The 17,090-nt window shown below is 38.3% G+C and overlaps 1 protein-coding gene across 1 annotated transcript in view; it reads left to right on the top strand.

Moving 5' to 3' along the window:
- Window positions 1–17,090, top strand: part of STK39 (serine/threonine kinase 39) — a 98,923-nt gene that overhangs the window by 32,359 nt on the left and 49,474 nt on the right. Inside the window, exons 9-10 of the mRNA XM_062004833.1 lie at window positions 1,241–1,289; window positions 1,396–1,461. Of these exons, the coding sequence (XP_061860817.1) occupies window positions 1,241–1,289; window positions 1,396–1,461 (115 nt within the window). The remainder of the gene's footprint in view (window positions 1–1,240; window positions 1,290–1,395; window positions 1,462–17,090) is intronic.

Raw genomic sequence — 17,090 nt, 5'->3', positions numbered from 1 at the left:
GAGTTTGGTGCTTTGAACGGGAAGAAAAGTAAGTGCTCTGTCGAGCTTCTCTCTGTATCTGAATTAGATGCATTTTGTTGATGTCAGGAGTTGATTCATTATTTCTAGCAGGAATGAACTGATATTATACATACACACCACTTATTGGTCTTTACTTAATCTTCAGATGTGTCCTTGGAGGAATGAACTAGTTCAGATTTTGAGATTTTTGAGACTGAAGTTTTTCAAATTGAAACTTTTCACTGTCTTACCTAGTTTGTGCTATATCCAATCCCTTGCTTTAGTTCAAATGGAAAACTATAACAGATGTTGCTTCTATTCATCTAGAAATGATGAATTTGGCTTCCCTAGATTTAGCTGTGTCAAAATTAGTCTTGGATAGTGCTATGGGCTCCTAATAGTAAGGGTGAAAAGAAACTGAAGGATTTTATTTCATGCCAAGAGATATTTCACTTCCTCTCCAGAGTCTACTTTGGTACCAGAGTCTGGCTTTGGCTACATAAGTAGTTCTTTAGATACCTGAAGCTAGGGAAGAGGAATCCTGCTGTTGGAGTCACTTCAGTAGCTGTGGGATTGTGATTATCTGTTGAAAATGTCAAAAACGTAAACTTGATGAGGATGGTGAGAAAGAGACCATGAACAGAACTGCAAATAAAAGTGAAATGTGTAGATTTTAACCATAGAACTGTTGCTTTGATTTTTTTTTTTTTGTCTGTTGGGATGGAAGATGCTCCTGATGACTCTCTCTTTGGTTTATGCATCATTTTAATAGTTTAGTTTAATAGTATAGCTTCCTGTGAATACCTACTGACAGCAATGAAGAATCAGGTAGCAGGTACTAATGTCACTTGGGGAAAATGTATGTTGTTGTTTTATTGCTGTGGAGCAAAGTTCAATTGTGTTCATAGACTCACTTGGGGAGGATCATGATACCTGACGCTTGCTCGTTGTTGTTTTTTTAATGGTAAAGTGCATTTGTATTGAAAGAAAAAGGAGGAAATTTGGCAACTTAGGGACTGATTTTTATTTTTTTTTACTTTGTTATTTTTGCTGTAGGGATGTTTATTTTTTTTAATATGTATTGAGTATGTGTGAATTAATTTAGCAGCTGTCATCATTTGTTCCCCATTCATACAGTACTAATTCAAAAGTGTGAGACGTACTATTTAGCTAACGTCTTGAACTGTATTCACAGAGAGGGGTCTTTGTTTTCTGTTCTAATTTATTATTGATCTTTCAGGCCCACAGCAGCAGAACTTTTAAAATGCAAATTTTTCCAGAAAGCCAAGGTAAAATGTTTAACCCTAAGAGTAAATTTTGCTCTGTCTTAAAATCTATATAAAATTTCATCTTTCCTTGTATTGACTTTTTACTTGTCAAATGTTGGTTTTACAGAACAGAGAATACTTGATTGAAAAGCTTCTCACTAGAACACCTAATATAGCACAAAGAGCAAAAAAGGTGAGTCTATTCACATGTTTTTCTTGGATGGTATGCAAGAGTTCAGTAACTGTTCAGTTGCCTTACATTTTAGGTGACCGACTGAACCATTCTCTTATGCAGTCTTTCAAAGATAGCAATTTTGAATGAATGACTTCTGCACCTGGGGCACTTTGAATACTTTTCTGGCCTTGCCAAAATGAAATATTATATTTTTCATCATACATGATATTTTTTTCCCCAGTAGCTACAGGTGAAATGATTGTGCAAAGAAGAAGTGTGGTGGTTTAGCTCTGGTTGGGTGCCAGATGCCTACCAAGTTATTCTATCACTCCCCCTCCTGAACTGGACAAGGGAGAAAGAAATGTAACAAGAAGTTTGTGAGTTGAGATAAGGATGGTAAGATTGCTCAGCAATTAGTGTCACAGGCAAAACAGACTCAACTTGAGGAGAAATCATAGAATCATAAAGTGGTAGGGGTTAGAAGGGACCTTTAGAGATCTTCTAGTCCAACCTCCCTGCAAAAGCAGGTCCACCTAGATAAGGTTGCATAGGAACATGTCTAGGCGGGTCTTGAAGACCTCCAAGGAAGGAGACTCCACAACCCCCCTGGGCAGCCTGTGCCACTGCTCTGTCACTCTCACGGTGAAATAGTTTTTTCTTATTTCATTTTGTGTTCCAGCTTCATCCCATTACCCCTTGTCCTATTACTATCTACTATAGAAAAGAAGAATGTCCCAACCTCCTGACACCCACCCTTTAGATATTTATAAATGTTAATAAGATCCCCCCTCAATCTGCTCTTCTCTAGACTAAACAGCCCCAGTTCCTGCAGTCTTTCCTCATATGAAAGATGTTCTATACCCTTGATCATCTTAGTGGCCCTGTGCTGGACTCTTTCCAGCAGTTCCCTGTCCTCTTGAGCTGACGAGCCCAGAACTGGACACAGGACTCCAGATGAGGCCTCACCAGGACAGAGTAGAGGGGGAGAAGAACCTCCCTCAGCCTGCTGGCCACACTCTTCTTGATGCATCCCAGGATGTCATTGGCCTTCTTGGCCACGAGGGCACATTACTGGCTCATATTTAGCTTATTATCAATCAGGACTCCCAGGTCTCTCTCTGCAGAGCTGCTCTCCAGCAGGTCAATCCCCAGCCTGTACTGGTGCATGAGATTGTTCCTTCCCAGATGCAGGACTCTGCACTTGTCCTTGTTGAACCTCATGAGGTTCCTCTCTGCCCAACTCTCAAGCTGGTCGAGATCCCGCTAAATGGCAGCACAGCCTTCTGGGGAATCAGCCAGTCCTCCCAGTTTGGTGTCATCAGGGAACTTGCTGAGGGTACACTGTGTTCCCTCATCCAGGTCGTTGATGAAGATGTTGAACAAGATTGGCCCCAGAATCGATCCCTGTGGAACTCCACTGGCCACAGGCCTCCAACTTGACTTTGTGCCATTGATCACCACCCGCTGGGCTCTGTCATTCAGCCAGCTCTTGATCCACCTCACTGTCCACTCATCCAAGCCACACTGCCTGAGCTTTCTGATGAGGATGTTGTGGGAGACAGTGTCAAAAGCCTTTCTGAAATCAAGGTAGATGACATCCGCTGCTCTCCCCTTATCTAGCCAGCTGGTTATGCACTCATAGAAGGATATCAAGTTAGTCAAACAGGATTTCCCCTTGGTGAAGCCATGTTGACTCCCCCTGATAACCCATCTTTTCCTTCAGACGTTCAGTGATAACACTCAGGATGAGTTGTTCCATCACCTTTCCAGGGATGGAGGTGAGGCTGACTGGCCTGTAGTTTCCTGGGTCGTCCTTCCTGCCCATTTTGAAGACTGGCATGACATTGGCCTTTCTCCAGTCCTCAGGCACCTCACCTGTCCTCCATGATTGTTCAAAAATGATAGAGAGAGGCTTAGCAATCACATCAGCCAGCTGTCTCAGCACTCTAGGATGCATCCCACCAGGACCCATTGACTTATGAGCCTTAAGCTTTTTTTAATTAATGAACAATTAGAACAGAGTGGGGAAAATGAGAAACATTAAAACACCTCCTCCTAACCCTCCTTCTTCCCAGGACTCTCCCTTCCTCCCCCAAACAGCGGTGCAGGGGATGGGGGATAGGGGTTACCGTCAGTTCATTACAGATGGACTTTGCTGCTGTTTCTTCTCAGGGGAAGGTCTCCTCGCACTTCCCACTACTACAGTGTGGAGTTGCTCCCACAAGAGATTGGCCAGGCCTGGGTCAGCTGCAGGTCCATCTTAGAATTGACTAGCACTGGCCATGTCAGCTACAAGGGAAACTTCTGGCAGCTCTTTGTTTAAAGAAGCCACCCCTGTAGCCTTCCCCACTGCCAAAACCTGGCCCAGGCAAAACCACTACAATAAGTGATCTGTGAGCATATAGGTTCATGAACTGCAGAATTCATATCTTCGTTGACCACCTAGACAAATGATGAAGATACTGTAAGTAGAATTTATTGAATACTATTTGGTTCCTTGGCCTAAATATTTGGAAGTTGAGTCCAAACTCTGAAAAAAGGGCTGCTGAGTTTTTCAAACCAGTGAAGCCTTATTGCACAGGTGATGGAGTTATACCCACAGCTGTGGCATATGCTGGTATTGCTGTGGTGCCTTTGGTATTTAAGTAAATAAGCTTACCAGATAGTGCACAGCAGAGCTAAAAGAATTCTTAACAGGTAAGTATTTCAAAACTGAAATATGAAGCAAGCTACTGTTCATAAAAGCTAATAAAAAATGATGACTCCTGCTTTTTGTGTGAGAAACCGATGGAACTGCTTTTCTATGGTGACAATTTTTCAGTATGAAGAGCCTGCTTGGAGATTGCTGAGCCTTTGTGTGTGACAGGGTAGTGTACTGAGTTCAGCTTTCTAAAAGGCTTTCTGGGAGGATATTTCAAGAGGGTATTTCAGGAAAGGAGCTGCCTTTGGCACATCAGCTAGGCTTCGGTTACCTGGACTGGCACCTTTAAAATTTATTGTTGCCTTGTGAATATTGGTTCCACACAATTCTTCAACAGGGAATTGTTCCTACATCTGGTGGCCTATGCTTGGAACAGACTGTCAGTAAGATCCTTCTAATCTTATTTTAGTTGAGAGTAATTTGGGAAATCAGTGGGAACGATGAGGCTTTATGAGGCTGGAGTAGAAAGCCAGAACGAGAGGGTTAGAACCCTCTGCAAAGTGTGGAGGTAGGCGTAGTTCGGCTATTTGGCCATCTGATGGCAGCAATGCCCACATAAAAAATTATCTAACGGAGAAAAAATAGGTGTTTCTGTTTCATTTTATATGTTAGACCATACAAGAGTAATGTAGACGAGTTCTAGTATGAATTAGATTTCTATTAGAGCCTGTACCTCATGAGATTTATCTCCTAGCTGTGTCCTCAGTTCAACTTTAGAGACTGAATATTACTTCATATATACATGTACGTATATTTATTTCTTCAAATAGCTTTGCTTCTAGAATTACAAAATGGGTGCAATGTAACCTCCTATACACCACCAGAAATAGTTTTATAGATGACTTTTTGGACAATTCTTTTCCATTTGGAAGAGGTTTGATTATTAAGAAATTAAAACTGTACAATGCTATAGACAAATTAGTAGGTCTTTTAATTACAGCAGAAATTGAAAAAATATTTAGTTTTTAGCTAGTGAAAATGCTAAATTATTTATATTTTAAAAGGATACAGTATTAAAATTCATCATGGATTTAAAATTTAATTCACTTGTTACAACTTTGCATGTAGCTGCTGTTTTAAGATACTATAAAATATAAATGTATTTTAATATTAAAAGTGTGATTTTTATTTAAAATAAAACTTGTGTAAGTAGAGTTTGGTTTCTCAAACATAAACATATAACATGACTAAGAGGTCATTCTTGGAAAAAGTAAGCTCTGTAATTTTAACAAGAACATCACTAGGGCAAGAGTTGGGAAGGAACTGATGTAATCTCTGCTTAAATTATCTTCTGTAGCACTTGGTGTGAAATGCCTATAACTAATGATCTGTAACACTGCTGCTGGCACAGATGTCAGATCTGCCCTGCAATAATTTAATTTTTCTTGCATTTGCTAAGTTTATAGTTTCTTTTTATTGTTGCCCAGAACTCTGGCCTTAGTTTAGCATTAACTTAAAATTATTGTCTTTTTCCATAGTGTTGTCATGTTTTGCTTGTGTCTATGCAGCTTATATGGTTTTGACTAAATACAAGGTCAGGTCTCTGTGAAATCTGGAAAGCAAGTACATGTCGACTTGTATGTGTGAGAAAAAGATTTGCTGCTGGTAAGATGTGCCCTGTGTTAAAAGTCACTTTGATACTTAAATGACGTTTACACTGCGTGTTTAAGATACCGTTTAACATCAGAGTTACATTTCTGTGACCATGTTCCCCTTGGCACAGTGTTTCTTTATTTGATTTTAATTCTGCTAACTTTGAGACTATGGTCTTCTTCCTGGTCCTATCCTACTAAATAAGGATAACACTGAAACTTCTGGAATTGACTTGCCCAGGAGGAAGATGTCTTGCCTCTTCCTGTGCAGAACCTGCCTAAATGTATACTGGTACTGATCCACACTATACAACTTCTTACTGGCAATTCGGGGTTTCAGTAATGTAACTACTCACTCGTGAGAGCATTTCTGGTGTCAAGAAGAACTGGAGAAAAAGCTATGGTGAATGGTCCAAGCTCAGTGTGGTCTGGTTAGTGCGAACATGATCTGAAGCTGCACTAGTGTCATTGACAGAAATCTGGGAGCCCTTATTGCAAGCACTGCTTTCTCAGGTGGTGTGGTGCTAGTATCAGGGCTATGTACACCAGCATTATACACCATGTTAGCGAAACTTTAGATACACTATTTTTTAATGTGTGTTGAAGTAGTTTTAAATTTGAACTGAAGACTAAGTTGTTTCATTTGTGATTAGAAGTGCTGTATTGGAATAAAGGAAATCTGGAACAGCTTCCAGAATTCCAGACAGTTTTGAAATACTGTCACACTAAAAAATTAATTATAACTGTAAGTACTGTGTATACCCAGAGGCCCTGGGTCAATTTTGTGGTTTTATAATCTTGTTTCTTAATTTTGAAAATCTCCTGTATGACTGTCACTTTTACAAAGTGAACAGGGAAAAACATGTTTCTGCATTTCATTCTATTGCTGTCTGAGGTGCTGCTAGAAAAAAAGAAAGTGACCCCAATTATTGTTGAGCATGAATTCTGTTTTTGGAAAGGTGGTATTGCTCTGTGCTGTTAATAGAAGCTCTTTAGAGCTCAGGGTTGTATGTTACTGGAAAAAACCTGTGACAGCATAAAGAGGAGATTAGTATGAGCGATACTAGTTTTTATTAAAGCTTCGGTAGAAATACGCTTCCTGATGAGCTGGAATTCTAGCTATGCAGTACAGCTAATTTAGAGAAATTATCTATTACCTTAGAGAAGAAATTGACAATCCTCTGCATTTAATGGTGAAAGTATCATGATATTGCAGATTTCCTGAACAGCTCTAGTAACATGATTGCACCGCAACACATACATGTGCAACACTTCCTTGTTACTGTAATATAGTCGAATAATGGACTTCCAGACCTTTTGAAAAAGAGAGAGCAACATTAGTTTGAGCTCAGATTCTTAATAAAAATGTATATTCATTGCCACGTTTGTTTACACTTGAAGAAATACTTATTTCATTAATGCTGATGAATAAACAGTTAGGACTTGTGTTATAATGGATCATTTTTTTCTGAAAAACAGCAGCAGAACTATAAGTATGTGTTTGTCAAGACTTTGTGTGGGAAGCCTCTCCATTGCAGAGGATGAATTGCTTAGTTTACCCAGAACACTGCTACAAATTATAGTACCAGTTACACCTTTTTTTTTTTTTTCCTTATTGGATGTTACTAGACAAATAGAGAAGAAAATGACATCAGGTCATGGGGTTTCTTTGGTTTATTTTCAAGAAGTTGTTGGAAATAAAACTTACTGGAAACACTTTTTAAAATGCAAATTTGGCAAAAATTCACATAATCAGCAGTGTCTGCATTAGTGAGTAGCAGAAGGGGAAAGTGTTAAAAGGGGGGACACACATGCAGTTGAATCATCTTTGGTTTTAGCATTTCAGATAAAGGAAGTCCAGGATTGCTGTCAGTGTTTCTGCCAGGTATACTTTAGTTATGCCATAGGATACAAGGAACTTAATACAGTACATGTTTTTGTTCATCCTTTCATAGAATGCTTTTACTGTCTGTAGAGTTTGTGAGGTTGGATTTGGTGCCCTCTCAAATGTTGCTGATCTAGTACAGAATAGATGAACTTCAAAATGAAATATGAAATAGTTGGCTCAGTTGAGTGTCTTCTGTACTTCAAATGGCCATAAACATCTCTATAATAGCTTGCATTATTTTTAATGGCAGGATTTAAAACCTCATACATGATTCATCTTAATTATTAAAAAATAACCCTGTCCTATATTGGATAATATTTTCTAGTTCATGGGCTATCATGATTCCATTTGTGTGGTGAATGAGTCGCTGTCTCTTGTGTAGCAGCATTGATCTGCTCATTAGTGAATGTGTGTTTGTGACCTGTTGACTTGTTCAGAAATGGACTAACGTGAGGTTGGTGTATAATGAACTCTTTTCTGGTTAGACTAGTAGCTTTAAATGTTTGACATTTATATAAGCTGTTGAAACTTTCAGTAGTGGAGGAGGATTTCATATCTGTGAAATACAAGGGTAGTGTTTTCTTAAAGGTGCTGTTGGAGGATTTCTGGTTAAAGAATCAAGACAAGAAAGGAAGGCCAAGTGTACATGATGCTGATGATAGATGCTTTGAGCAGGAAGTGTCTTGTAGCTAACCAGAAGACAATACCGTTTTATTGTTCAGATTTTTAAAGATTAAATTTTCCGTGTCTTGCTGAGAAAGTGTGGGAAGGTGCTGGTTTTACCTGTTTGTCTTCTGAGACATGAAGCCTCAAACGCTTCACTACATCCAAAACCAGATTGCCTTGCCTGGATTTGAAACTGACCTAAGTGGAAAGTAACTCAATGGACTTAGTTCTCTATGAAATCTGTTCCCAGTGTATAGGCCAGATCAGTATTTTGTCAGTGCAGGCAGCCACTTCTGGCTTGCTAGGGTCACTGTGGCCATGAGGCTTCCCACTGTGCTATCTCAAGTAAGGTAGTAGAAGATGCCTTTCTGCCAGTCTTTGCTCATAAAAGTCATGAGACTTTTGAAGGGATGTGGAAATGTGTGTTATATTTTATACATTTTTTCGGAAGCTTGTCAGGAAGGTCATACAGGGAGACAAATGAAAAGCAAATTTTCTAAACACAAAGTGCCTCAGAAACAGCGTTGCCATCTGTTACCATTTGCTGGAAGACTACTGGAGTAGCTAGGTAATGGATTTTTTCCATTCATATGGAGAAGTTAAATCTTTAGCCTTCTTAGTTCTAAAAGAGATTAATTGAAATGAGACAGAAAACCACAAAAAAGGAGCCCAGGCTCCTTTTCACCTTGAAGTGAAAAGTAAGTATGTTTTCCTGGTTAGACCTTATAAAGCTTCTAGAAGTAAAACACAAAAAAATTGCACGCCATTTGTTTTGACACTTGTTCCCCTCAGCACATGTGCTTGATGCTGGTGATATTCTTGAAGTTTTTAGGGAGAATTGCAAGGGAGATACATGTGAAACAGGACATCCTTGAGATTGTGCTTCCCAGAATTATTATGGGGGACTTAATTTAGCTGAAAAGTGCTCTTGGCTTAAGAAGTTAAAATTATGACTGAAGCTGAAAACTTCAAGGTTTTAATCAGAACAGGTAGTTTAAGGCTAGCAGAGCATAAAGATGGACTGGAATAGTAATAGCTTGTATGCAGATTCCACATTCTATTTAACACTGAAAAGCAACTATATGAGAAGATTATTGAAACTGTGCATCTCCAGGTAAACATCAGGTTACCTAGTACATGAAATGAGAGAAGCATCACTTGGATGACAAAGTTGTGTGTTCCAGCTGTGCTGTGAGGGTGTCAGAGGCAGCAGAGGGCAGCTGCATCTAAGGCAGCACGGCTGGGAAGGCACACGGGCTGGGAGAGCTGTGCCTAGGCAGGAGCCCCTCCAGGTCTGTAGCTGGCTGAATGCATGCTGCTTCCTGATATCTAACTAAAATATAAACCCTGGGGTTTTACAAAACTGGATTTTATAAAAAAAAAAAGATTTATGTTCATTATATTGATGTGAATTTGTAACTTTTTGGAGAGCTACATTCAAAGTTTCGTTTTGACTGCCTTTTTAAAAATGTCTTGAATATGTTTGGATCTTTTTAAAATCTGTGTGGAATTCAGAATATATATTGCAATACTTTCTCGCATGTGTGGAAGCAGGTGAAAACTTTGCAGAAAATAGAAGCGGGAAAAATTCAGAATTTCATCTTGAAATGGTATTTTCAAGCCCTGAGCTTAAAAGTAAAAGAAAATCAATGTAAATTCTTATTTGAATTCTATAGCAGTAAGACTATTTTCACAAATATTCTTTAATGTGACCATAGTACTGGCAGTGGAACCCACTTTATAATGAGTCTTCTAGTACTGCATAATGAAAGCTGTACAGGATACTCTATTTGTCTTCTTTGTTTCCACCTCTGGTAATTGTAAGCAAGTAACAGCTTGGATGATAGAAAAGGATGGTGGAACTGGAAAATGCTGATTATAAAAGGGAGGATCCAGTGATCCCTCTAACACAAAGCCTTTTAGCAGTGGTTCACCATCATGATACTTGTTCGTCTGAGCAGCCAAGAAAGATAACCAGAAGCTCTAAAGACCTGGACCACATCTTTCAGAGGATCAAGTTAGTTTGCTAATTTACTGTGGTTTTTATTAGCTTCCTTGGATTCCTACAGGTACCTTCTTGGCCTTAGCACTTAAATTTTATTGGGGGAAAAGAGGTGAGCATGCAGGGAAAAGAAAGGGAATATAAAAAAGCCTGTCTCTGCATGTATGAATTAGCCATCAGGTTACGCCTGATAGCCCGTTCAGGGTTCCTAGTTTTTGAAGTGAAGTGTTACTTCTGACAAAAAATACAACTTCTCCACACAGTTAATTGGAAACATCCTCCTCAGCACAGGTACACACTCATGCCTAAAAGGATTATTGTTGAAATGTGAATTAAAGAATTATTTGCAGTTAATAACATTTGGTAATGAAATTTGTGTAGTGGAACTAATAAATGGAGAAATAATGTCTGAAAACCAAAAATCATACTGAAATACCAAACCTGCATGTTTGCCATGTTACTGGGATTTCTGCAAAACGTTGCAATTTCTCAAAACAAAATGAGATTTAAGTTGTTTTGGACTTGGGCTGGAGCAGATTTAAGAAGTATGTTGCAGTATTTATGTAAAACCTCATTGTTTTGAAAGGCAGAATTAGGAGTACAGGGAATTACCTGCACTTGTTTACAAGATGTTTAGGTAACCAAAAAGAGTCTCTAGTTTGACTCACTACTATGTTTTGCTGTCTCTAAGCAAGAGAAGACTGCTGGTGAAAGGAGGGGTGACTTTGGGCAGGGAGTTGCCCAGAGTGGGTAGGGGATTGGCACACTGAGCATATGTGCCCATTTTTTTTATCATTTCCTCTAGAGATATAGGAACATGCTTCCTTCCCACATCTCCCTTTAGCTTTTAATGGCTTTGTTTTCCTCTCATCGATTACTCCACTGCATTCCATTTCTAAAGTGAGTGTGGGTAGGATTTCATGGCAGTGTTGTCAATTGATGACCCTGCCCTTGTGTGTCACACTCAGCATCATGTAAGCATGATACTTTTTGTATTTGGTTATAAAAACAAATGAGCATCATGAATATTTAAAGCAAATGGTCTGTTTTGTGTTTTTTCAGTCAGGTTTCTGGTTTTTGTTGACTTATACTGTTATCCCTTAAAAAAAAATACTCTTTGAGAGGGACAAAGAAGCTTTATTCAAACCAGAATTGTCAATCTCTTTTGTGTGTTACCCTTTCATGAAAGAAAATGTAATGATCTTACATTTCTTGACTTGACGTTGACAGTGTAATTGATTCCAATTGTGAGTGGAAACAGTGGTTTACACAAAAATGGTGAAGATTCTCGTATTTCCAATTTTTAAATGACTTCAATGTATTGTCAATTTTTGCAATACTTTGTGCCACATTAAGGAAGAAACAAATATTTGCAGACTTGCATCAATGACTCAGATTTTCCATATTGATTGATTTCTTTGAAGGTAATTATAAATGTTCCATAAACATGCCATTGCACACTTCAGAGCAAACAATAAATAGTTTTGGATGAATGTGCTTAAGAGCTGTGAATGTATATTTTAATTCCTACGGGGGTACAGTTTAAGTTTTTGAAGAAAATTATTGTGAGATCAAAACATGATTTATGAAAGCGTGATTCCAAAACAAACAAAATATTTTTGGCCATAATTCTAATAAGAAATTTTAAATGGGATAACAGTTTCAGTGTTGCCATGTTTTGCAGACACTATTTGACTTGGAACTGAAGAATTCAGTTGGAATTGAAAAATTTGATGTTCCTGTATCTTTCTAGTGAGAAAACAGATATATACGCTAGAATATTCTCTGCTCTTGCTTTTACTGACTAAGGACATGACACTTGAAGTGCTAATGACACGTCTTCTGTCACAGTAAGGTCACCTTGTGTTGTGTTAAAGGTTAAAGAAATTTGGCAAAAAATAAACTCCTTGTGTTCCAGCTTATCCTCAGATGTCAGAAGAGCTGGGAGCAGCTGGACTTAGATTCTGAGTGATGTTCAGTTTGGTACTGTAAGTCTGATCCTGTTAGGTATGTTGAACTGTCATGATTATGGATGCACAAACAGCACAATGCACCTTCACATCCCTTGAACCAGCATGGCCAGACCAAAGGAGTTAGGTCACATTCAGTGTTAACTCTCAGGGCTAGATTAATGAATAATGAAACTTACTGAAGGAACAGAAGTTCACATTCCTTTGGATTGCCAGTGGTAAACACACTGTCTGCAAAAGCACATACAATTGTTAAGAATATGGATAACGTAGCTGGAGATAGGTGCATTAAAATATGAATTGACTCTCTAGAGGTTTCTGAGTTTCCTGGGAAAGCACTCAGTACAGCTGGGTGTTTGAATCTCACCCAAGAGGTGTCCCTGTGCTGGGAGAAGTTCAGATCATCAGCTGATCCCAGAAGGCAGTGATGAAGTCCTTTAGACTCATCTGCAATGATGTCTTCCCCTAACATCTCTCCTTTCTTAAACCATATTTATACTATTTGTTTACTCTTAGATGGAGCTTGAGTGACTCTAGTCATACATACATCTGTTATAATTGATATAAAATTTCCTTGCTTTGCTTTTAAAGGTATAGACTAGAACAAATTCAGAGTGCATGCTTAGTGAGGAGTGGTTGCACCTTGGAGGCCGGTAGCCTTTGGGATGGAGGTGTGTTTTTGTATTATAATGGTATTATAAGGACAAACCAATAGAAAACTATTGGCTTAAGGTAGCATCTATGCAGCTTATTGGTTCCATAGTATCATCAAGTTCTGGTCCCTGTGGTGATATCAGAGCCTGGCCACCATGTCTTCTCTCCACTCTGCTTGTTGTTTCTCTGAGTCTGTACCTAGCTCCTCTGGCATTGCTAACATCTAAAGTTGCAGGTTATGTTGCCTAGGGAACTGTCATGGAACAGAAGAGATTCTGTGCATGTTGGCTACTTTCCATCCTGAAAGTTTTCATGGTTCATGACCAGTCTTACCTATCCTTTTCTGCATACGTATGTTCGATTTGTTTTTTTCCCCAAGGAAAATTTCTGTTGCTGTGGGCAGTGAGGTAGAGGACTTGCATCTTTCCATCCAGCAAACCTCCACAATTCTTGCAAAGGGAAGGGGCTTATATGCTTCTGAGTGACACATATTTCTATTTCTGTTCTGAGATTAGAGTTTAATATCTGGTCCTGAAAGACTGGTTGCAGTTATTCTGGAGCTAGTTTCCATGCCAGATTAAAATCTTACTGCCAAAGCAGTGTCTCAGACCTGCCTGTGCTTTGGACAAAAAAACCCAACCAACAACCATAAAAAACCTTCCCAAAAGCTAAAACTCTCCCTTTTCCAGTATGTGAATATGAAACATTTGAAGTATTCTCGAATTTGTTTTCCAAGTAGGACAAAAACAAACAAAGGCCTAGAGGAAGAAGGTTTTTTCCCCATGATTATATTTACAATATGCAGGGTGGCTTAAGACAAGAGGATGCTAACACCAAATTATTATGATATTTGTAATACCTATTAAGTCCTACAGTGGAATGCTAGGGTGTTATTATGAGCTTGGGGGAATTTAAGAATAGCCGACAGTGATTAGGATGTTCATGGGACCTGGGAGACTGGGTTGGATGGGGACTAGCTTTCTCTTGACGAAGTGCCTCAACTCTTGAACAAAGGATGTTGTGTACATACGGGAATTCGTGCTCTGTTTCGCACCTCAGATTTTTTTTTTCTCCCAAAAATGATTACAGTGTAGGTGCTCCTATGCAAAAATACTTTTCTTTTTTTTAATTCCCATGAATATATATCATAGAAAGTGACTTCTCCATACTCTGCCTCTTACCTCAAGTACCAAGCTGTGATTAAATGTGTTAACTCTTTTAAGCAAAAAGCTTGTGCCATGATTGGATAAATGTGATTTGTTGATTTCCTTCATGGCATTGGAATGCAAATAAACGCATAAGGGTGAGGATTGAAATTTGCTTTTGTATATTAGGAAACATTCAGGAAAGGTTTGCCAGATGGCTAAAGGTAAAAAATGTAAAATCTGATTACAGGCTTAAGATGTGTATGTAAGGAACTGAACTCTTTTTTTTTGAGACAAAAATACACAGAACAAAATGTACTAAAACCAAACGTGTCAGTAATGTACACCATTGTTTTTTCCCGTAACTGGCATGGAACTGACATGGTAACTGGCATTGTAAATGTCTCACATGAAGTTGCATGAAAAAAAGCTTAAAAAAGGGGGAGAAAGGGAAAAAAAAAAAAAGTCGGAGGGGGTTGGGGATGCAAAAAAACTTCATCTTATCAATTACCAAGCAATATTACCACAGTCTTAGGGAAAGGTGAAGATATACATCATAGAATCATAGAATGGTTTCGATTGGAAGGGTCCAACCTGTAGGCACAGACACCTTCCATTGGAGTGCATCAGTTGACTTCTCTTTTTCTGCCTGAAAGTTTACTAGGACAGACTGCAGAAAATGAAAAAGATGAAATAACTGCCTTATCATTCCTGCTCTTTGGGGCACGTGGGATTGAGTGTATCTTGAATACTGTGCTAGCAGATGTAGCGGAAGGGCATCAGTGGTAAAATAAAAGACAATTTTATCTCCAGAAAAAGGTAAGGTAGTTGATTTGTTGGACTGCAGTATTTCTGGAAGTAAGTGTGCTTAAAAAAAAAAAAAAGATACAAAGATACAGATTGGTTTTGGTAGATTGGCAAGTGTAAAAAATGGAGAACAGCACTGACTGCTCTCTTGTTAGAAATTAATAGGAAGCAGTGTCAGGGTTCCCCAAAGACTTTTGCAGATGTGTTTTAAGTGGATGTGGCTTACACATTTGCTTCTCTCCAGGAATTCAGGAACAAATTACATTTGGGCTTGAAGTTGTGTATCTATGGGGGACGGAAAAGCACCTTCCATGTTACTGAAATGTTTAATGCTAATTAAAGCCGTCACTTTACCTTAGACAACTGCATCTTATTTACCATACTTTCATGTCAACATTCTCTTTTTGTGGTACAAAGGTAAAAAATGTTGTTTTAAAGCTAGCCAGGACTCCATCCCAAATACTAGCTTGATGGAGACTTTAATAAGAATAGCTTAAATAACTGAGATAGTGGGAAAATCAAGATCACTAGTTCACTACTTACTCAAAGAATGAATTTTTTTAATGTGATCGAGTTCATGTGCTGTAGCATGTATATATTACAGCAATATTTTATGTGTGTATGTATTGGTATCCCCCAGTGTGTCCTTTTAATCCTTTGAAAAATGTAGATACTGAAGTAAAATACTATATCTGTAGGAGGCCCAGTTCTTTTCTGCTTTTGAGTAGCTGTAAAAAAGGAAGTAAAAATATTTTAATATTCATTCCCTTCACCCTACAAAAATAAACTTGTAAAGAGATTGCAAAAGCAAAAGAATGAGTGATGAATAATAGATTCTTCTATCCCTGGTCTCTAACATCTACATACAGCAAACACGTCAGTGCCTAGAAGACAACAATTTATGTTTTGCTTCCTTGTGCTGTAGGCTGTTTTTCATCAAGCTTTGGAAAATGTGGGAAGCTCCTGCATTCTGATGCTGGAGTTCTCTCTCTGTGAGGCTGATTTGGGCTAACCTTTGACTGATAATATTTAAAATTGGTTCATCTGGCTAACCATACATTCTCCTGGAAAGCTGATGAATGCTATTGTTGGCTGGAAATGTTAAATTATCCCTATCCTACTTTAAAAGGGTCAGGACAAATAGTTCTGTCAGCAACTGAATTTGTTCTTAAATCTCTGTGTACTGGAGTAAGCTTTAACCAGAAAAAACATTTACAACAATAATATCATAATGATGCTTAATATCTTTGTCATGATTTTTTTTCAGTGACTAAATTGTCCAAACACTCTCTATTGTTGCTTATGTTCATAACGTCTTTCTTCCACAGCTGTGGTAATGTTGGCAGTAGCTTGGTAAGTTTTTCCTCCTGCAAACTGCTTTTGGTTGTAGATTACAATGTTCTGAGCTGTTTTTGTGTTGGGTGCAATTGAAATGACAATCATTCACATTCATTTTTTATTCTCTGCCGCTCTTCTGATTTATGTGAAATATGTTTTCTAATATGTGTTAATTTGTCTTTATAAGGCTTAAGGCTTTCATTGTTTTCTTTATTAGCCAGAGTTATGGTTCCATTTAGTTCCTATTTTGGAAGGAGCATTTAGGTTTTAAAACAATAAAGCACAAATTAGAGCATATTTTAACTTGTTTCTCTCTTTCCCTCTCAAACATTTACTGAGAGATATAATCCTAACATAAAGAACTATCCATGCTGTGTATTTTGACTAAAGCTGATGGAGAAATTGCATTTGTATAGCTACTGCCTGCAATGTAGAACTTCCTCCTTGTTTTTGTAGCAGTAGAAGAACTTTCTTCAGCACCATACTCTGTCTCAGATTAGCTTTTGTTGCCTTAGATAAATTGCTTCATTTCTCTGTTTCTTTATTTACTGTGTTAAAATGAGAGACCTGTAGCAGGATGTCAGGTGAAATGTATAGAATATTCTCCACTACTGTAGTGCTATGATCGTTGGAGTGAAATGCAAGTGTGCTGCCTTTGAGATACTAATACAAGGCTAATATCAAATGGTAATTAGTAATGAAATGCCATTCTTTACAATATTCAAAACATAACCCTTGTATATTTTTGCTAGGAATAGTGTTAAAACTGTTGTTCTTATCCTTCCATTTGCTTTTTCTTCTGTGTTCATCCAGCACTTCAGAAATTAATTTTGATCCTAGACTAGTTCTGCCCAAAGCAGCCTTTCTTACAGTAGCTTGTAAGA

This window comes from Colius striatus, chromosome 11 (assembly GCF_028858725.1).
Source record: "Colius striatus isolate bColStr4 chromosome 11, bColStr4.1.hap1, whole genome shotgun sequence".
Classification (NCBI taxonomy): domain Eukaryota; kingdom Metazoa; phylum Chordata; class Aves; order Coliiformes; family Coliidae; genus Colius; species Colius striatus.
The sequence above is the reverse complement of the archived record's forward strand: the minus strand, read 5'-3'. Positions and strand labels throughout refer to the sequence as shown.